The 22,828-nt window shown below is 38.4% G+C and overlaps 1 protein-coding gene across 1 annotated transcript; it reads right to left on the reverse strand.

The window, feature by feature from the left end:
* Positions 1-825: 825 nt before the first annotated feature.
* RAD54B (RAD54 homolog B) lies at positions 826-20,195 on the reverse strand. Its single transcript, XM_063299493.1, has 12 exons — positions 20,017-20,195; positions 17,220-17,492; positions 15,443-15,605; positions 12,267-12,492; positions 11,145-11,352; positions 10,468-10,607; positions 9,281-9,571; positions 6,645-6,820; positions 5,828-6,089; positions 2,935-3,001; positions 2,576-2,776; positions 826-1,587 (listed from the first exon to the last, which is right to left on the reverse strand). The coding sequence occupies exons 1-12, from the start codon at positions 20,051-20,053 to the stop codon at positions 1,406-1,408; spliced, it is 2,226 nt and encodes a 741-aa protein (XP_063155563.1). The 5' UTR covers positions 20,054-20,195; the 3' UTR covers positions 826-1,405.
* Between the last annotated feature and the right edge of the window lie 2,633 nt (positions 20,196-22,828).

Here is a 22,828-nt window from a genome sequence, read left to right on the forward strand (position 1 = left end):
TCTCCGTAAGGATGTCAACAACTTTTGATTTAAATTCCCAAGTGACTGTACAGTAGAGAATATTTGAGGAAGGAAAGTATTTGTGGATATCTTACTGCTGTAACTCACCTGAAGCCTTGAACGTTATGCAGCCTATAAATAAGCCTGTTATGAAAGCCATTATTACAGCAACTTTTGGATAGAAATAAACACTTAAAGGGAAACCCCAACTTTCCAAGGAAATACAGGGATGGACCTGTGCATAGGCAATGGACCCTTCAGAGTAGTTTTTTAACCTTTTCATCACCTAATCATACTTTGCAAACCTCCACATACTCAATTGTCTTAACAGATTTAATTTACCAAATGGTAAATCCGGGATATTAGATGGGAAAACAGAACAGAGCTGCATAAATCAGAGAGAACTAGCAGTTCAGGGAAAGTTTAAGGATCTCCAAACAATCATTTTTTTTTGTAAACCCCCCACCACATTTTGATTATTTCAACAAAGACTGAACAGTTTTTAAACAGCGTTAAAGAGGTAACTTATTGTAAAGTCAAAGCCATAGACCAGAGGTGCTTGAGTATGTAAATCACATTTCAAGAGTTTAGCTTTCTGCAGACCAAACATGTTCTTCCACTGAGCAACAGTCTGCTTCCTAATACATATAACAGGGGCAGAACTGAGAAGCTAAGATTGGGAGATGAAATCCCATAGCTTTAACTGTGTCTAGGGGCCATGACTAAACGATTGGACCAATGGATGGAAATGATGCATTATTTGCTACTAACTCATTACTACCAGGAGGATAGAAAAAATACTAGTGAAGGATTGGATCCCCCCCAGGAATGGATGCAGAGATAAAATCATGCCAGTCATCATATATTGCATCAAAGGCACTATCCAAGAGATGCATATGACATGGGAAAATTTCTCACTGGGGCTATAATAGTTATTTGATGAAGTCTGAGATGCTAGAGGGGCAGGGGCAGAGATAGATATTTCTTCACCGAGGAAGAAAATAGTGTCTCCTCACTATTTAGAAAATGTAATAAATCTCATAACTATATAATGCAATATATCTTCTTTGACGTACCAATTCTGAGAACAAATCCAAGCTTATTTATTGATGGAGGAAGAAAATAACCATGATTAAAAGAAACCCTTTCTGTTTCTGTTCTTATCATCAGTTTAAGAAAGTGTCTTGGATGGGTTAGATTGAATTATCAAATATGGCAAAATTGTTATAATGATGAGATATTGTGAGAAAAAGTGGTAGCAAAGAATATTTCCCCCCTGTTTATTTTAAGGATTAAAAGTATAATACAGTGTCAACCTTGATATATGCTCTTTATCCACAGTAATCCTATGATAATACCCTAATGAATACAAAACCACTGTGACTAAGAAGAGGCTATCTTGCCCTCAACTGGTCATATTTTGGAAAACGAATGTAATGTTGTCTTTTATCCTGTCAAGGAAGGGATCAGGAAGATTTTTGTGATCCACACAGAAGTGTTTCCATTGCATCAGCTGTGACATAGAGAGAGACTTTTTGGATTTCACATCAGTTTGGCTACTCTGGCAGTCTTTTTCTACAGGACAACCTGAGAAAAATAAGAGGAAGAAAACATAAGCTGGTGAGAACATTCAATACTACTTGAACATTTAGAAATAAAGACGTGAATGCCTGTGAAAAAAATCCCTTTATTTCAACTCAGGTACTCTAGATGCATGAGAGAAAGAGCAAACCATGATTAAGTTAGTCTTCTCTAATCTGACATCCTGTTTCCTGGAGTGGTTAACAAAAGACCAGAAGTCCCCTCCCCATTTTTATTCCCTGCAACTGGTATCAACTGACTATTGTATCCAATGACATCAGACTAGTAGATTCTGGTAGCTTATTTTTCACAACTTTGTTAATCCCCCTTTGAAACGCAGAAGGGTCCCACTGTTTTGCAACTCTAAAACTCAGGATTGCATCATGAGTAACGGTGGCAGGATTTTCTATGTTTTGGGGGCAAAATAAGTAAGATAGATTGAAATCAACATAGATCAGCTGAAATTTCTACTTTTAAGAATCAAACTACTAAACTGAAAAAGTAAGTATTCCAACCCAAATCTCTCCAATGATATCACACTGCCCATGGCCTGCAGCCCTTGGCATCTGAAAATTGTTTTTGAAAGTGCAGCTGCTGGCTGTAAAATGGCTACTGACTCTTATTTTACCTAGACTAGTGGCTGTCATCACATCTGGAACATCAGATTCATCACTGATCTAAGCACAATGTGAAGAAATATTTTCTTTTGCCTGCCCTGAATCTATTACCTATAATTAAAACCAAGTTAAGTATTTGCACAGAATGACATAGCTTTCAACCCTCAATAACAAAACAATATATTAATATCATAAAATTGCTCATCAAATCCACCAATCCCAGCTTCTGCAACAGGGGTTTGATTGCGACAGCCATCTTGACTTTTTTGACCCCCTTATAGGCAACCACTATGCAATTTGGACAGAAAAAAGCACAGTTAGCACTGAAACTATAACCCATGTATGAAATAAGAGAGGAGCAACTCAAAAAAGGTCACCTTGATTATCTTTCTTTCCCATACAGTTACACTCCAGCAAATCATGGGTCACACAGTTGGAATCTTCATGCAAGGTAAAGAGGTTTCTAAGTTCTTCAACGGAAAAACGGATATGCTCAGATCCCTTGGAAAAGTCTACAACTGCCCCAGAGAGACCCTGCTTACTGATCTGTCTTTGATAGATTTTCTCCTCTATTGTGCCTGCATTGAAGGAAGCATATAAACATTCATTCACTTCTTGAAAATAATGACCAGAAATAGGCAACAAGTATAAATTCAAGAATGGTTGAATCCAAAGTTTCTTGGCACTAATCCAATGGGGGGGGGGGGGAAAGCATTACAATTATGTTGTAACAGACCTGTAGTGAGTAGTCTGTAAATATGCACCGTATGCCTCTGTCCATCTCTCCACACTCTGGCCATTGCCTATGAGAGAAAGAGGCAATAAAAATGATTGGTAAGGTCTTCTAGCTAATATGCTTGGCAATATTATTTCACTATGTTTGCTTATTTAATTTTGTTTTCTAAAATTTGGTTGCCAGATCTTGCTACAAGCAAGCTCCTGTTTTACTAAGTTAATGAAGAAAACAAGGAAAATGTAATTTTTTGCAAGTTTTTGATTGGTTGACTAATTATGTACCATCAAGTCAGTGTTGACTCTTACGAACCACATAGATTGATTCTGTCCATGACAATCTATCCCTAACCTGGTCTTTCAGGCCTTCTAACAGTGCATTCATCGCCACTGAAACTTAGTCCATCCACCTTGCTGCTGTCCATCCTCTCCTCCTTTTTCCTTCCAACTTTCCCAGCATTGTAGATTTCTCAAGAGATGCTGCAAGTTTACTCAAAATTAAATGGGTTTATCCTTCAACTAAACACCAAAACTACACGTGACATGAGAATTCCATTAGCAGGACATTTCTTTTCTTGTTTTTCCTCTCCCCAGAACATGTATGTTGGGAAGGATTTGAATGGAGGCTGAAGCTGAGAAGGTTTAACCACCTGATAAAAATCAGTGCTTCTCACTGGAATTTCTATTCACTACAAAGAAGAAAAATATATAATGCCTTTGGTAATAGAGGCATCAAGGAAGAGGGGAGTTATACCAAACCTACAACATGAATTGTTAAAACTGGGGCCCCACTCCATGACATAGCCCCACTCCAATCAAGACTCCCCACATCTGCAGTTTGCAGAAGGAAGTGGGAAATCTCAACTGATGGAACTTTTAACTCTCAAGTGTGAACAACAAGGAGGGCTCAAACTGAGAGCTCCAACAAATCCCCCCTAAATTTCCACATATCTCACATACCCCACAAACTTCACCTGTAGAACGTGGATAGGTACAGAGGGGTGAGCTTCATATTCACTTGCACATGTAAAGGTTTCCCCGTGGGCCCTGAAAACACAGGGTTCCAGGTGACGTGGGCCTCTGACAAAGCACCCTTGCTACATTTTTTTGTGTTCTAGGCCTATAGGCAGAATGGTAGATGTAATCCTGGGGCTAGAGCTACTGAGTATAGTCCTATTTGCATATAAACTACCTACTTTCATGGGTGACTGAATAGGACATTAGAAAGACTTAATATCAGTGAAACCCAATGTCATAGTTGGGTAACAGGTTCATTAGGATAAGCCAAATCTTAACACTGATTCCAACTGCCAACACACCCAAATCACCACAATTTTTTGCAAACTGGACTGCCAAACGTACAGACTGACATTTCATTTTTTTCTTTTGAAATAACGGAATCTGTACTTTTTTTTCCTTGTCCCCTCACAATTCTTGGGTAGAAAACCATGGAAATGCACATCTCCACATGACCACGGCAATTTTTTCCCCATACATCCAGTTTTCACATTGATTTTTGTCTTTACCATAGGTAATCAGCAGCATGAGGCAATTATAAAACAGAGGCTGCTGGCCACTATGTGAAATACTAGCTGGGATTCAAAGAGCAACTTATGAATGGCCTTACACTTCATTTTTCTTAACCACTATTTACTGAAGAAACCACAGTTGGCTGGGTTCATACAACATGCTAACTTCTAAACAAGCAACTCACATTCTGTTTTAATGCAATGTGTGAATCCCTGCTTATAGGTCAAAGGGCTGGGCATCCCTTGTAACATTTATTCCTTTCCTTAACAGCAGGTTCCAATACCAGAGATCATCCATTGCTTTTCAGTGTACTTCATTTTCAAAAACAGCTTGCTTGGAGCTGTGAGGTGTGCAAAACTAGTTGCATCATTCTTGGGCTCTATCCAATATTTGCTGATACAAACAATACTGTCTGACAGGTTTTCCTTACTGTTGGCACCACTACTGACATTTTTTTTTTCACCTGGTGAGAGCCAGGTGTTATTAGACAGATGTCTGTGTTGCAGGACAACAGAACTATTAAAGGACAAACAGCAGGTAAGACACAATTGAGTGCCTATGTTTATGAAAACACAGCAGCCAGGATCAAAGACAGGCAAAAAGGTTTAATTTGTGTATCAAATAGCAATCAAATTCCATTTTACACTACAACATAATCGCTTTAACATAGTTATGGGGGTTACTTGGAACCTCACTTCTATGTAGGCCAAGAGCACATGACTACAGCCTTCATGTTTGTCAAATGTATTACTAAGAACATCTGGTTATGAATATTAAGACTGACCCATATAGCCATTATTTCTGTTTATCTGCTTTTGCAAATGGTAGGATTTTCAAAAATAGTGTCTAATCCTGAAATAGATGAAGGGGGAAATTAAAAATCCCAAAAGATATGCCAAAACCAAAATAGCAAAAGTAATTTCTTCCTTTAAACTCTATGTAGACAATGTATAATAAACTAACAATATCCCATGAAGTTAACAAGTGTATAAATGGCTTGGTTCAAAGCATGATTCAAAGATGTAATGGAAGAGGAACATTTAAGCATTTTACATTATTAAGTGATCCACATTAAGCAATTATAATTCTTGTTTTCTCATAGCCAAAATTTCTTCCTGTGCTGCTACTTATTCTTAAAATTACTCTTGATAAGCAAAAGCTTGACTGATTACAGAAAATGCTGAGCATCCCATATGCAGTTTCTTCTAAAAAGATCATCCTTGCCTTAGAAATAGCAATTTCACTCATACTGGCATTCAGTAAATATATTCACCTATGTAAATAGGTTTATATTATTAAAAGGACTTCCGTTAATTATGATTGATGCTAATAACTCTGCAGTCCCAATATTAAAGCATGTAACAAACCTGAACATCAGTTGCTGGATTCCAGTCAATATCATACAGGATTAAATGAGATGCTCCAACAAGGTTCAAACCTACACCGCCAGCCTTTGAACTTAACAGAAAGATGAAGGCTGGGCAAAATTTACTATTGAAACTATCAACTATCTGTTGCCTCTGGGAGACAGGGGTGCTGCCATCAAGTCTAGTATAGGAATATCCACAACGTTTGCACACTTCTTGTAATATATTCAACGTCTGTGTATAGTGTGATACCACGACGACTCTGTAAGCATGGAATATGGAAAATTTGTTATTAACAAACCTCATCTATGTTGACTGAACAAAACTGAACTGATATTATTCCCATATCAGTTTTGTTTGGAACTTATGTTTACAGTACAATAAACAAAATCTTTCAGTTCTGTGACAGGAAATACCAGCTGAATTATGGACCAACATTTATTGTGTAAAAGTCAATTATTATACAGGAGATTGTGCTGAAGGGAAAATGAACCACACAAGTTTTGAGTACTTGTTATTTATTCATAGGACTGAACTGAACACTGGAAGTTTTAAGCAAGAGAAGATGTCATTAAACCAAGATATAGCACTGGTGCCTTAGAGGATAAAAAGTACAATAGCGAAGAACTAAATTATAAGCCGTGAAGTCTCTTGTTTAATCTAGTATCTGTCATTAATTCTTCAAATGGTCTTCGACAAGCCACTTGTGAGCATTTTGAATCCACCCAGAAGTTGGAATCAAAACAGCTGAAAAAAGGCCTAAACTATAAGATTCAACTACACTCAAAAAGTACATCCAATTAAATCTCCTTCCTACCTTTCTGAAGGTCCGAGTTCACGAATTGCTACCAGCATCTGTGTCAGCACCTTCAACTTTCCTGAGTCATTCTCAGAGAAATTTGTTTGAGCACTTTCTTGAGAAAAAATATCACGTAAACCATCATAATGGTTTGGTTGATCTCGGTTATCACAAGAAGATTCAGATTCTTTCTTCTATGGAAAAGAGAATTTTGGAAAAGTTTGCTGGCTGTTCTAATGACATTCCAACTAAAGCCAGGTCCACCCTTTCTGCTTGCTCTGTTGTCAGGACACACCACCTATTTCCTGAATGCAAGAATGGACATCATCCTCCGCCTACTCTGAGCCCATTGCAAATGTGTCTCCTATGTTTTGAAACTTCACTTCAAAAGTTCGGTTTTCCATCCTGATGTATCTTAAGCCCTTCCAAGAAGTTAGTCTACCATATTCATTCCAGTCTAATGATATCCCCAGCTCTGATCACCTACAGCGCCTGGCTCACCCCTCCCCTCCAGTAGCTGGTCACTGCCCTGTATGGCTCTTTCATCCTGGGCTACTATGTTCTCAGCTGGTCAGCAGCTTCCTTTTTTTCTCTTCCAGTTGCTCTAATAATCTCCCATAAAGATCATGAAGTCTGGCAAAGTCTCCTAACCATCGTGTTTTCCCCACTTCTCCTACCAGTGGGAGAAAAGGGTTCTAACCTTACATCTCCCACTGGGTACTCTTTAAGTTGCGATGTGGCACATTGGAACAAAGCTGTAGCGTTTCAACGAATACAGTTTCTTGGCTTCCGTAAACTGAACCATCCATTCTTTGTTGCCACACAGTTTCTATAGACCCACAGTGGAATGAAGGGACAAAGAACATCCTGTTCTGTTTGCTTTAATCATTGTAGCATTCAAGCAATGATGGTACAATTGGGAGGGGGTCAGGGAGGGAAGAAGGGGGCTGTTAGGGCCAAAGCAGAGGATGTGGGAAGGGCGCATGAAAGCATCCATGGGCACAAACCTCTGGAAAAGCAACAAAAAATAATGGGGATAGTGAGAAGGAAGCAATTCCGAAAAGGAAAAGGAAAAGGTAGACCATACAAGAGCCAGCCAGTGCGACTTGATTTCTCTGCATGGACAGGGCAAGAATCAGGGGAATAACTAATCAGGGCCTGCAGTGGTCATGGTTCGGACTGAGCACCAGCCCAGCCCACCACTAAACCACTGAAACACGGACTGGAATTTTCAGAGTTGGCTTCAGAAAACGCTAAGAGCAGTATGGGAGAGAAACAGCACAGACTGCCATGCCGTATTGCGGGAAGATAGTCCCACACTTTTCAGTACACACATATACACACATGCACATTTTTCAAGGAACTGTTTCGGAAAAAGTCACACAAAGTCTAGCTACCTTTTTTACTCTGAAGTCAAATCAAGCACAAATTAAGCCATCCTTGAGGAGTGCAGGCAGACGATTATTTTTATTTTTTCACCCTAAAAGATCTCTGTTTGTTTTTCCATTGAATTGTATAGCTTGTATGTTATATTAAAGGTGGGAAAAAATTCTGAAGTGATTTATCTTGGTCTGATTTTTTTACATCTCAAAATCCTGGCATTTTAACAGGGGTGTGTAGACTTTTTATATCCACTGTATACCAAATATGGTCAGCCAAGTATGCTTATGCAAGGTTGCCAGTTGAACAACACTTCATTTATTCTTAACTGGTACATAGTCAGCCAGACAGAGTCAACTTTTAGGAAGAAAAGGCATTTCTCCAGATTTTATGCTGTTTATTTGGATGGTGTTGATGATAGTCATCCTTTTTTTGGATAAATAAGCAATAGCACTTGAAGGAAGAGGACTATCAATAGCATCATGATTGCACAAGAATTCATTTGTGCAAGTGAGAACAGGCTATGAAATGGCAATCCTGTCAGTCTGTCTGAAACTAAGATGCTGACTGGGATTTGGCTTCAAGGAAGCAGGGAAATGGTAAAGCTATTCAAGCCCCCTTCTAGGAAGATCAGACTTTAACGCAGAATGATACCAAAGAGAATTCTCCCCTGGAGGTGGTCTCAGGGCAAGAGGGCTACTATTCGGATAAAGGGAAAAAATTTGAACCCTCAGTAACAGCTAAGAAAAGGGCTGAAAGGCCAAAATAAAAGAGAGGTTGCCATGGTAAAATGGGGCCATCTTTCAATGGATGCACATAATTTATATCATATTGATCTTGCAGTTGACCTTGCAAGTTCGTATTTATTTCTTACTTTGCAGATAGGCTTCTACTGCCAGATGATTCATCTGAATCTTCTTTTGTATTTTGTTTTTTAATCAAATTTTGATAACATCATCTTGCTACAGCATTATTGTTTTCAGTTTTAGTGACAATTAGGAATATTTATACTGTTTATTGATTTTAATGATGAACTATTTATTGGCATATCACTGTGATGTTGGATAGTGATGTTCGAGTTCTTTATTGATTGAAAGGTTATATATTACTTTTTCATGGAACTGTTATTGTCCCTTGAGTCCTTCTGGAAGGAGCTGGTCGGAGAAAGCAATACATATTATAAATCAGATCAAAATCTGTAATGATTGTAGACTTAAACCCCACCAAACAGATTGTCTAAGAATCTATGTTCAAACAGAATTCAATATGCATACCTGTATTGCTTTCAAGAGAAGGCAGGGATGGTTGCAAAGTTTTTTCAAAGCCCCAATGCATATTAAATGTGAGCTACTCTCCAGACTTCCTTGTAGGCAAGATCTAACAACCTGAGAGTTTAACAGAGCTCGATAAAGAGAAATCTGCAACACTGCTGGACGACAGAAAAGTATACTCTCCTTTTTGGGGGGGAGGAATTTGTTGATGACCTCTTGCGTTCTTCTAAGAATGAAGAATCCCGTTAGATGCGTGAGCTCTGCTGCCCTTCTCTCACCTAGGTCAATTTCTTCCTAGGAAATAAAATGGACTATCAAATTAGTTCATATGAGTAAATTTCCTGCTATGGCCCTCTATTCGTTCTTGCTTACCATCAAAAGATCTCTTCCTTCACATAAGCCTCCTTGGAGTCTGGAACCCTCTCCATGACTCTCCTCCCTCTTCCCAAAGTTCATGAATTCTCCTCCTGGTGTTTGCCCTTGCACTCTTGTGTCATTTTCCCTTTCTCTGGAGTTCGGACAGAACATGAACTTCTAATCAGAAATCCCAATGAAGTAAATAAAGTTTTTATGCCTAAATTATTGGGAATAGGATGGCAGTCCAAATTACTGTTTTTTAAATGTTATATTCCCTTGATCCTCAGATTTGCACTAAACAATTCTGCCATAAATTCAGCATCTCCTCAGTGTGTTAATGTGATTTATTCTTAAATTTGTACCCTGCTTTCCTAAGCAATCAAGGCAGCTTAGAATAAAACTAAGTACAAAATATAAACCTTGACTGCAAAACCAATACATTTATTAAAATCACTATAATTAAAACCAATTAACACCTAAAAAGCTTGGTGAAATTCTATTTTGCCATTTTCCAAAATTCTGGGAGGGTAGGGCCAAACTCCCTTCCCTGAGAAGAGTACTTCATAATTTGGGAGCCATAGATGAAAAGGTCCTCTTCTATGTACTAGATGATCAAGGTTTGGGTAGCAGAGAGCTTTCTCTCCCCTTTTTAAGAAACCCTTCAATGGTTACACCTTGTAACTGGAGTTACATATAGTAATGCAAGCATAAGGTATGCACTGCCTCTCACAACAATCAATTACTTATTCCTCCAATAGTAAAAAAACCCTGTACGTCTCTTAATTTTATGCAATCAATCAGTAATCTCAAATTCCAATTGTAGTGCAACAGACCTTAGCTGCTGAAGGTTCTCGTGATCTGAGAATAGGCTCCTCATACAGTTTTTTGTATGCAGACAAGGGACCAAGTATTCCAGGATTTACATATTCTATTAAAGCATAAAACTCTTGCAGATCGTTTTGTACTGGAGTACCTTGGGAGGCAAAATATAACTCAGTAAATAACACAAGAGAGCCAGTTTGGTGCAGTGGTAAAGGCACCAGACTAGAAACTGGGAGACTGGAGTCCTAGTCCCGCCTTAGGCACAAAGCCAGTCACTTCCTAGGGCCAGTCATTCTCTCAGCCCTAGGAAGCAGGCAATGGCAAACCACTTTCAAAATCTTGCCAAGAAAACTGCAGGGACTAGTCCAGGCAGTCACCAGGAGTCAACAATGACTCGAAGGCACACACATGCGCACACACACAAGGACCTCCTTCCCTAACTAGATTTTTATTCACTTTTTAAATACCACAATATAAGGGATCAGCAAATCTAAAATTCTTATGTACTGTAGCTTGAACAACATTTTCAGGTCACACCTCAACTTTGTATTTATATACCCAAGCACATAGCCCATTTCCAGATAGAATCCTGAGAATGTTTTGCTTTGTTTCTAGCTATATTCTTCATTGTAACAGGCACTTTTTGTATTCCCAAAAGCTCTTGGCAAGTAAAAAATGATATACACACCAGTAAGAATAATTCTTCTTTCACAGGAGAGGCTGAGAAGAGCAGCAGTTGTCTTAATAGAACTGTTTTTCAAACGATGACCTTCATCACAGATGACAAGGCTGAATTCTGTCTTCTGAATTTGGTCCACAGACCGTAGAAACATCTCATAACTAAGGATCAGGACTGAATAAAGGGGGGAATTCATGAATTCTTCCACTTTGTGATCCTGAAGATCATAAAGAGAATTGAATGTTTTGTGGGAATGGGAAGGCTGGCATTCTAAATAAAAATCCATGCCTAAATATTGGTCATACATATACACTTAAATGCATGTATTACTCAGAGTTAGTTTATGAACATTCATTGATAAATTAGAGAATTTATGAATGTTCATTGACAATAAGATGGGATGACTAGCTTAGTTTAGACTACACATGGTTATTTTTCTGCTGCATGCCTCCAATTACTCGTTTCTACTTCTGAAAATCAGTGGAAAAGACTTCTGCTCCAATATTCAACTTGGGGACACCATTAGGTTCATTTCTTTCCTGTCCACTTTCCTACCAATGTTAACAATCTACTAATAACAACTGGACATTTCAGCACCTCAGTATTCCCATGCCACTGCATCTAGGAAAAATGAAAGAAGGAAAATGTCTATACTATCACAAACACTGAAAACAATCAGGTATTTTCAACCAGTTGAATTGCAAGCCTGGAGTGGCTCCATTCATTTGACTGCCAATAGATCACTCATACACTGAGTTAAGGACTTAACCACAGTTTTTAAATTAGCCCCAATGGCTGCTCATAGTGCTAAGCTACAGTCTCCAGGTTGACAAACTGCATTAAGCCCAAACAAGTAAGACACATTCTGGCTCAGTGCTTCATGTGAGCTGAGGAAATGGATGAAGAGAGAGAATGTAAAGTTACATTTAGATTATATTGTCCCACAGAGTGAAGACAGGGCTCACAACAATGAAATTAAATTAAAAGGGTTCCATATAAATATTTATTTGCACAATAAATAAATAAAAGATGAGCTGAACTTCATCTAAATATCTGGGAAGTATCTAAAATATCTGGGAAGTATCTAAAATAGTTATTATGGACATGTGTGTAATTCCTTCCTTGGTTCACCTGATCAACTAAGAACACTTTGATTCTCTCGTTTCCCAACCATTTTTGAAATTCCTTTCCCCAGTTCTTCACCAGACTTCCAGGAGTTACTATCAGGGCTCGTTTTATTACAGGCTTGCATCCATAAGGTCCTTGACGCAGGAGTGTCCAGATGAGTGAAATACACTGCAGTGTTTTTCCTAAGCCCATTTCATCTGCAAGAATGGCACCAAATCTATTGCTCACTCTAAAAAACAGAGAACAAACAAAAAGAAAGATTATATTGTTGCTATATATTTTTTTTAAAAGCCATGGTCATTTAATGGAACATCATAGGCATCTATATTGTTTGGCAATATAGCAAAAGAGTTTTTATGTTCACTGAGGATGGATTAGCTTTTTCATTTAGATTTCTTGTTTTTTTACTGCACCATGTCCGTACAACAAACAGAGAGAGAAAATTAAAGATGATTGTTGATGGTTATGTATTTAAGTAATGTAATTCATTTTTGTTATAGGTTATATTTTGCTGTGCCTGTACACTGGTTAAATGGATGGGATTGAAGTGGCATAAAAGTACTTGTAGTAAAATAAATAAATAGACATATATACTCAGACATGAACTCCGAAGGGTTAGAGAAAGAGGCTGCAGGTTACAGCCTCCCTTCACTCAAACTGTATCCTTGAGAAAATATGCCAAACTCATCCACTTGAATTAATTATATTATATTTTAGCTGAGGGATTTTTCTACAATAGAGTATTCTGCTTGATAAATGAAGTTTGAAGAGGGCAGAGAATATGAAAATCTGAGGTGGGCTGATAGGTGATCCAGAAAACCCAAAATAAACATAAATGTTTCCTTCATGAAACTATACTCCTCCTTTCATTATTATCTGCATTATCTTCCAAAACTGCCACCAAATTTGGCAAAATCTCTCCCATCTTTTGGAGAAAGAATAACCAAACTATTGTTGGGTAAACTTGAACCAATAGAACAGTTTTGTGCCCTTCCCTGTGGTGGACAAAGTCCCTAATTTGGTTGCAGAACTGAGCGGGATTATTAGGTCACTTTCACATCATGCTTTTAATTTTGCTATAGAGTGGTCTCACCAGCTTCCTTGTTAATATACAACATGTTAAATAATATTGCTAATTATTTCTCTGAAGGCAAAATTTTCCAGTGGAGAAGCTGTTGCATTATTCATGAATAGAACCTTCACTCTGCAAATGGTCCCAAGACAATTCAATGAAAGATCTTCCAGGGCTCCTCTGGCTTGTTCCTTGTATCCTCTCACTTTTAAAGGCTTTTTGCAATATATTTAAAGCTTGCTTGTAATATGCAGGGATGGAGATGGGAGAGATAATTATCTCTGTCAAAATCATAGGTAGAATCAAAAGTGTAAAAACACTATAATTATAGGATCTGGAGTTTTCAACCAAATTAGATAACAAATAACTTCTCCCCAGCCTTGATCTCCTTGCTTTCTGTCCAAGAGAGGCAGAAAAAGCCCTTGTAGAAAAGCTTTAGCAAAGCTGCATAAATAAGGTAAAAAAGATAGACTCCATCAAGTCAAGTCCAACATCAGGTGACAACATGGAGAAGATGACAGTTTTCTTGGCAACAATAAGGAAACAATTTGCCACTGCCTTCTTCTACAAAGTTTTTTGGCTCATCCAGTTACAACTCTGGCATTTCCTGCTGGTCTGTCATCCAAATACTAACCAAGTCTGAGCTCACTTAGCCTTTTTGAAATCAGCCAAGATTAGCTAAGTATGACCCCCTGAGCTCCAATGTGCTTATGCAACTTTTTTTTAATCATTCAGAAGGTCTTTTAATTAAAAAAACACTGGAAGTTGGAATGCTGGAAAGCAAAGTACCAGCTTCCAATATCATTTTTTATATCCAACAATCCTAGTGTTCCCTCATAGCTGCCATTTTGTAAATGGAAAGGCCTCCAGCAGTTAGGGTGACACTGCCCACAAGATACTCTGGAAATGCCAATGTGCCTACCAACTCAGAAAGATGACTTATCAGCTGGTGAAGGAGGCAAAATCTGCTGTTTCCATAGGTCAGACAGACCAAAGCTGACAAGTACATGCTGAAGCAAATGTTCTCCCTTGACTATATTTAGCTGCATTGTACATCTTTGCTCATTTGGCTTGAGTTTTCTTGTTTGGGAAAGATGGTTTGCAGATTTTATACAAACTAAGAAACCACCATAGCTCTCATAAATATGCTATAGGAATAGGCCACTGTTGTTAACTGTAAACTGTAGATAGGATGATGCTGAGAAAAAGGTAGCTTGCCAAGGGACACTTAGCAAAGATGTGATTAAAACTGGGCAGGGGCAACTGTTTTCAATACTATAAAAGTGCACTACTGGTTTGCCTTCAGATATGGCAATTGCTATAGACAGCTTTTCTCTCCAAGAGGAGCATTTGAAGATGCGGGAGTCCCTAAAGGAAGACTTTCTCCAAAATGTATTAGGCTCCATAAAAAAAGCCCACATCATCCTCACATATCACTCTCCTCTTTTGGCCTATTTGCAGTCTCTCCTCCTCCTCCTCCTATTTGCAATCTGCACAGTTGATATCCTGCAGAAATTTTTGAGGAATCAGGAACATCTAGGACAAGTTTTGCACAAATGGTGTTTTCCAGCACTATGGGAGGAAGCATTGTAAACCCATATTTAAGCTAAGACTAAAATAATACATCAGCCCTCTGACATAGGACAGGTCAGGAAACAGACTCCATAAAATCTGACTGAAACTATACTTTATGATGTAGGTGGTAATAACTGAACCTTGAAAGCCTGACTGAGTCGCCCTCTCCCTCCCTCTTAAACTGTAGTGAATTAGGGAGGAGTCAATCTAAGCTTCTTTCTCACGCTTTCACTGTTGCCCAGGCTTAAAGTTTGCTTTGGTTTTTGTAACTGTTGCCACCTCTGCCTAGCTTCCCCAAAGTCATCTCCCAGGCTCTCTACAGACTAAAACTATATCAATACGATCATCACAAAAAATGTTGCTGAAAATGGCACCAAGATGGCATGTCCTTCCCTCCTCAGCTTTAGCATCTGCAGGTTTTTACATGTTCTCTGTATTCCAATGGCAAACTCACCGACCTTTCCCAAAATCTTTCAAGGTTCTGAAAGATGGGAGATGTAAATAAAAAAACAGAAGATCATCCTTTTCTTACCTCATTCCCATCACACATTCATAAAGAAAGGGAATTCCTTCTCGCTGATGTGGGCGAAGATGGCTTGTGATGTAAGGATCTACAACCACATCCACAACAGGCAAATCTGACTTGTTGAACAATCGCTGGTGACTTGGGCACGGATATGGCATAACTAAGGAATCTTAAATTTCAAACGTAGGTGGTGTCAGTGCAAAAGTATTGCTTTTTAAGCAAAACCAACGTGTTTTCTAGGTGAAAGACAACCCCCCCCACTTATTTGCCAAATTCAAACCAAAACATGCAAATAAGCCTACCCTTTTAATCCTCACATGGAGAATAGTTAGTTAATAGATAATTTGCAGCATTATGTAAACAGCCTTTGCTGAGGTGTTTAATTTAATATTAAACAAAGGAAAAATGTTTATAGCAGGTATTCTGAAATACGTCATGAAATTAGTTCAATAATTTCTTAAGATGAAATCCACAAAACCTTCATTTGCTCCATTGTATAATGAATAGAAGATATATAAGACCTATGAAGCAAGTCCCATTCATGGCAAAATAGCATTTATAGATCTGGCTGGTTATAGATTGGTTTGTTATATTATAATTTATATGCTTTTAATTTTGATTTTATTGTAAACCGCCCAGAGTCCCCCTTTTGGGAGAGATGGGTGGTAATAGATATTGAAAAATAATAAATAAATAAATATATCCTGAGTTAATAGGAAATTTTATTCCAACCATAATTGACACCCCAAGTAATCCAACTTTTAGAAATGCATCAAACATTTTGAATGAGAAATGGACTCTTCCAATCTTCCTGGAAGTATTCTGACCTTGAAATGGGCTGCTCAGAACTCTGTTTTTAGACAGGTAGAATGTTTGGGCAAAGTTGGAAAAGTAAGAAAACCTTTCTGGTTGTTCTGACCTTGGAATGGTCATTCTTAAATTGAAACAGGATGCCCCCAAATGCCCCCCTGATTTCTACTGACTATTCCATTCAGTTAAAAGAAATAATACTTGCAGATACATGGATATCCTAACTAGGTATAGGCTGAAGACACTGAAAGACCTCTTGTTCCAAGATCCATTTTACTGAACAAATAGTTCAACATTCTACTGTACTATGGCTTGAGTTCTCAAATGTTCACTTTTGACCCCACTTTCCAGAGGCTAAGCGTGTTGCTCTGAAATAATTATGAGGGATCTCAGGCCTAAACTGAGTAGCAACCCAAAGCAAAATGAGTTCACAACTGACCAGGAATGACACTTGTTTGAAGAAGCAACTACATTTCCCATAATTCTTGTTCACTGGCTTTGTGTCTGGAATTTATATCTGGAGGACAACAGGTTGCCTACTCATGAGTTATTGGCAAGTTTCTTATCTTTGCTGCCAATGAGATGGCATCCAATTCTTCGGGGGGGGGGCAGGGAATATCCTCTACTTGTTCAGTTTTGATAAGATTTCTATTTTAAGATATGTAGTTTTTCAGCCCCTCCAGATTTCATCATATCCACAGTGCCTAGTTTTGTTTTATACTAAGATTCTGAAAACTGGAGAAAAAAGTTAGATTTTGATTACCTAAGTTACCCATTCAACTAGCTCAGCCTTCCCCAACTGAATTTCCTCTTTATATGTTGAGGCTATGACTGGAATGAATTCCAATATTCTGAGTGCAACAGTTTGAGGGAGCCTGAATTTGATTTGGATTACTAATTCACCTCCTTGAGAAGAGGATAAAACAAAGGTAAAGACAGATTAAAGCAGATAAACTCAAAAATAAATCCTTACTCGGAGCAAATGGATCATGACGTGGTTTATAGTTAGGGCAATTTTCTTTAGTATTGGATTTGCAAACATTTTTGAAAGGGTTACAAAATCGCTTTGCAGAAGCAACTGGGGAATTCCAAACATCCTCTGTGGCCTCCAGACCAGACTGAAAGCACTTGCCACTTTTAAAGTCCTCTTCCAGTATCACACCTATCACTTCAATTTCCTTGCTTCCAATCATCAGACTTTGACCTTCAGTGAGATTTTCTAAGTCTCTCATTTGATATCCGGCGCCTAAAAGAGATTGCAAAGGCTATGTTAAGATGTATGGACATACAGTAAATGAATAAAGAAGAAATTTGGCCAAGTAAATCTTACAATTTTAACAAAGAAGACATTATGGCCATACTGCGCAAGAACGAAGGCCAATTTTTTCAACTAAAAAGCTGAATACTGATGATTGTGAATATCTATGACTGCCACCCCTTAAAAAAAATAGTTCCATAAGTTTTTGAAAAACATCAAGAACATCCTCAACATGGCACCTTTATTTTTATGGTACAGTACCATTAAAAAAAAGGCAAACATTAACCCTGCACTTTGAGAATATGAGGAATCAAAATTAGTGACTTGAGATACCATTATATGACAATACACTTTTGATGCCCCTTTGGGCATCACTGCTCCAAGACCCACTGCTCCAAAATACAGATTGCATACTAAAAGCCTTCCAGGGGTCTAGCACTCATGAGGGCTGGGAAAAACAAAGACTCTAACCCAAAATTCACAAAGAATAGCCCATAATTTGAACAGACACATTCCTGAAAATACCTGATACCCTCCTTTAGTTCACTAAATGAATTCCTAACTTATCCAATCCTACCAGGCAAAAGAAGCAAAAAAGGCCCAAAAGCTTGATTAACAAGTTAATGGGTAATGCTTGAAAGCTAGCACTTGTTGCTAGGCAATGCAGGGCAGGAAACAGTTGATCTCTCTTTTATTTATGATTGTGTTAGCAGCACCAGTTATTATTTTTCTGAAAACAAAGAACTTGTTTGTACTTTAAAGACAAACACATTTATGGAAATAGTTGTGGTGAATGGGACACTGTGCTTATTGCATAGATACGTAAGTTTTGATTGAAATGTTAGAGACGGCCCTTTATTTGGCAATTCAGTGCTAGCTACAGATCACCTCCCACCCACCTCTCCTCACCAGTGTAATCTATCACCCTTCCCTAGAATAATGCTATTCAGATGTAATAGCCTTGGATACTCTTGACTCCAAACTAGCATGCAGTTGGGAATATTGACAGTTGAAAGTAAATAAACAAACGCTTGTCAACTGAGAATTGAACTTAATGCATCTGGATGAAGTGGACTTTACTAGACAAAAGACTATGTCAAAAGACTCTGGTGTTATAAAGAAATGGCTTCACGGTAGGCCTTCTTACATACTGTTTTCTTGCACACTGCTGTGCGGGGGATCTTTATAAAAACTTTTAAACATATAAATCCTTTGCAATTTCACTGAGCACACGCAGACTCCGTTTCCTCGGAACTGGGATTAACTTGCAAATACATAAAAGTAGGGAGGTGTGTTGTGGCTATGACAGATATCAAATTCCATCATTTATCAGAAACATTCTTAAAAGGCTAGCAATAAGAAAAAATATAACGAGGCTGAAACAGAATGTAGTTTGGGAGGGGTGTGCATGTGAGAGAGAGAGAGAGAAGTGGTGGAGTAATATTCTGGGTATGGAATGATGTTCTGAATATGGGAGCGTTCAAGACATAACTAAAGGTAGGGCAGTACTTTAGATTTGAGTCAGAAGACATGTTTCAGGATAGGTGGCTCATAATAATATTTTCAAAATCCTCTTTTTATTGGGAGATTTCTGTTTATTCCTTCCTTTTTAGGGGATAGTACAGTAAATATAGTCTACTCATGCACAAGGAATTTCAGAGCGAGTTGAGGGCATTTTTCATTCACTATTATTTAAATCTTTCATCTGAATTTGCAATCTCAGTCCCTAAGCCTGAGTCCCCAACCCACTTATGCAAAGATCTAACCATTGCCATTCCCCACCCCCCCTTGACCATTCCAACTCCACTTTGGCAATCACCAGATGTGCTGAAATACTATTTCCACCACCCCAGCTAGCACAGAGAATAGTTGTAATAGTTGGAGCTGATAATAATTGGGGTTGTAGTCCAAACATCTAGAGGACACAAATTCCAATTACCTTACATGGCTATATAATATTCTAACTATCTAACAAGAGATAGATAATTCCTTTAGACATTCACAGAAACTTAAGCACTGGAAGGTGCCATTTGGACCTCTGAGCCCACTCTCTGGCAGCTTCACCTCCTTTATATTACCCTGTGTGTGAAAGGTGCAAGCACCGGGTCATGTCTGATCCTCTGGGGGGGCACCACTTTTGCAATGTTTTCTTGGCAGAGGATAGCGGGGCGGTTTGCCATTGCCTTCTCCAGCCATCACCTTCCCCAGCAAGCTGGATGCTCATTTTACCGACCTCGGAAGGATGGAAGGCTGAGTCGACCTGAGCCGGCTACCTGGGAATCCAGCTTCCGCTGGGATCAAACTTGGGTCATGGGGAGAGTTTCCGTTGCAATACTTCCGCCAACCACTCTGCGCCACAGGAGGCTCTTTTATATTACCCTTCCTCCCTTCAAAGTGTAGCCCCCAGTCATCAAAAGGTACCCTTTTCTTCCTTTGGTCAAAAGTTGCACAGCAATATTTCTTCCAATATATGTTTAAACAATTATTTTCATTTCATTCTAATTTGTCTTACCTCTTCCAATGTCTTTGCCTTCCATATCCTTGAGCATCACTGACTTTCCTTTCACTATAAGAACAGCATCACCTTCCCACTTCTTATGCTTTTTCTTTGAGGCCTTGCACCATACAATGCTGAAATATTTGGTAAGGCAGAGGGGCTCCTCTGGGTGCCCTGCTTTCTCTGCTGCCACTGGACCTGTAAGAACGAAGACACACAGGAAGTCTCTGAATTGCAGGGCGCACCCTTTCAGTGCAAACTGAAAGACAGCTGTGCAGACCATGAAGCTGAATACTAGTTCAGCTTTTTAAGTCTATTCTTTCCTGCATGCATCAGGAGGGCAGGATATCTTTAAAAAGAAAAAAGGAAGTTGCCAAGGAACTTGTCTGAAAGCATCAGTAACAGAGGCTCCCAAGTAAACAGCTATATAAATCCAGAATGATAGGATTACACATTGTTTCTATTTCTTAATTCATATCCATTATGTGTGTACATAAATCTATTTCTGCATATACATGTAGGCATATGTATGGGGGGAGAGGAGAGAGAGATAGGCAGGGAATCAACGCATCTATAGCAGAACGTATGTACAGAGCAATGTCTGGGTTGTAGCGCAAAACATTTGAAGGGCATCATGTGGCCTTTTCCTGCCGTAGGGAAGCAGCCTTGATGCATAGGCAAAAGGTACTTCTGGATGGGAAGCTTTTTACATACATAATGGCAGAGAAGGAGCAGCTGAAATATTTCAGGGACAAAGATGGGGCAAAGTGCTCACAAAATGTGACCTTGTGTGCAGTTCAGTTTACTAGAAATGTTTCAGTGTTCTCATTTATTTTACTGCAGCGCTCCATCTCACTAAGCTGAATAAATCCAAATGGTGCAAATACCTCAGTCAAAGGTATTTTGTTAAAAGAGTTTAAAAAGTTAAAACAGAATTGTGGATTAGGAAGGAGCCACCCCCACCCGGTGCAGGAATCTAAATTGAAGCATCTCTGCCAGATGGTTGTCTAGCCTCTACTTCAGCATGTCCCAATGAAAGAAATCTGACTGCCTCTCTGGCATGGGTTTCACTGCCAAACTGTATGTAAAATGTCCCCCACATCGCCACCCCACAGTGACATTCAGTTGGAATCTGCTTTCCTGAAACTTAAATCCATTATTCTAGGTCCTATACTTTAAAAAGCAGTTCATGACTTTTTCTTGGATGACTTCATTTTGGTACTTCAAAAAAGCTCTCAACCTTCTCTTCTCAAGGTTAATTATTCCTTCAGGTCTTCTTATCAGAATTTTTAATCCTGCAATCATCCTTATTACTATTCTCTCAACCTGTTTCACTTTGTCTTTCTAAAACACCCAGAACTGAATGTAATACTTGAGGTGAGGTCTGACCAACACATAATAAAGAGGAACTATTACTTCCAATTATTTGGAAACTATGTTTTTGTTGATTCAGCCTCAAACTTCATTTTTCTTTTTAGAGCCACATCACACTGCTGACCCATATTCAGTATGCAGTATAATACTGTTCCAAAATCTAAGCCAAGTATTCTCCACATCCTGTACCTGTGTGTTTGGTTTTGATTCCTAAGTAAACTCTCTATTAAATGTCACTATTTTCAGCCAATTTTTCTAACTATCAATATTGTTTTAAAGTTTATTATTTTCTAATTTATTAGTCATCCCGCCAAGTTGTATATCATGTGCAAATTTCGTAAGTATTCTCTCCACCTCTTCATACTTGATAAAAACACTGAGGATTAGAGGCTCCAAGACTGAGCCTTGTGGCTCCACTCAATTTCTTTCTCCAATCTGATGAGGAACTATTGATGAGCACTCTTTGAGTACCAATTCATAGCCAGCTCTCTAGCCCCTTAACTGGCATTCCACTCAACTCATGTTTAATTGATTTACTAATCATGTTGTAGGACATTCTGTCAATTATTTTGCTATAATCAAGTTATATTACATCTGTAGAATTTCTACAATCTATCAAGGAAGATCCTCAATTTAAAAAACAATAGATAATGTATAAGGCCAATTTGACAAGACTTGTTTTTGACAAGTCCATGTTGGTATCTAATAATTATTGCATACAGATCAATCTCTTTATGACTTGCTGTAGCATTTTCCCAGGTATTATACGGACTGGTCATTTCTCCCCTTTTTGAAAACAGGGATGACATTTGTTCTCCAGCCATCTGGCACTTCATCAGTTCTTCAAGGTTTTTCAAAGATTATATAGAAATGTTCAGCCAGATTCTCAGATTTAATATCTTACATTCCAATGCATTTGCCCTGAGATTTAAATTCAGTTAGCTAAATAGTTATTTCTTGACTGTCTTTATATCTTCTGCCCTGTCCTTTCATCCTGCTCTGCCCAATTGCCTTTTCGCTGCAGAAGACAGAATTAGAACAGGAGTTGAATAGCTTTGCCTTCTGTTCTAGTTGGCTGTTTACCTTCTTTCCTGAGATACTAGTATAGTGATCCTTTTCTCTTCCTTTTATGTTGATATCATCCTCCACCCATTCTATTGCTTCTGTTTCTTTGGAACAAATTAGATCATTTAGCTGTGTCCCTAGTTCATACCACCAGATCTCATAACTATTAAATCATAATTGCCTAAGAGTGCAATCTCATTTTTTTATATCCTACATCAGAACATTAGTCTATAGATAACAAAAGCTGTGAGCTTTATGAAGCAATATTTTTTCATTGAGGAGTTTAAGGGCCCAATTATAGAAACACTCCCATTTCTTTCTATAGTGCACACATTTTTTTCCTGATGTCTTTATCTTTCATCTCCAATCTCCATTAAACCCCTTCCAA

This window comes from Candoia aspera, chromosome 3, assembly GCF_035149785.1.
Source record: "Candoia aspera isolate rCanAsp1 chromosome 3, rCanAsp1.hap2, whole genome shotgun sequence".
Classification (NCBI taxonomy): domain Eukaryota; kingdom Metazoa; phylum Chordata; class Lepidosauria; order Squamata; family Boidae; genus Candoia; species Candoia aspera.

Excerpts from the sequence above, each read along its gene's own strand:
- RAD54B (XM_063299493.1), bottom strand. The coding sequence starts at position 20,053 with ATGCTCAAGGATATGGAAGGCAAAGACATTGGAAGAG. Across the intron at positions 15,606-17,219 it reads TCATGATCCATTTGCTCCGA|ATTCCTTAGTTATGCCATAT; the intron begins GTAAGGATTTAT and ends TTGAAATTTAAG. Across the intron at positions 12,493-15,442 it reads GAATGTGTGATGGGAATGAG|AGTGAGCAATAGATTTGGTG; the intron begins GTAAGAAAAGGA and ends TCTGTTTTTTAG.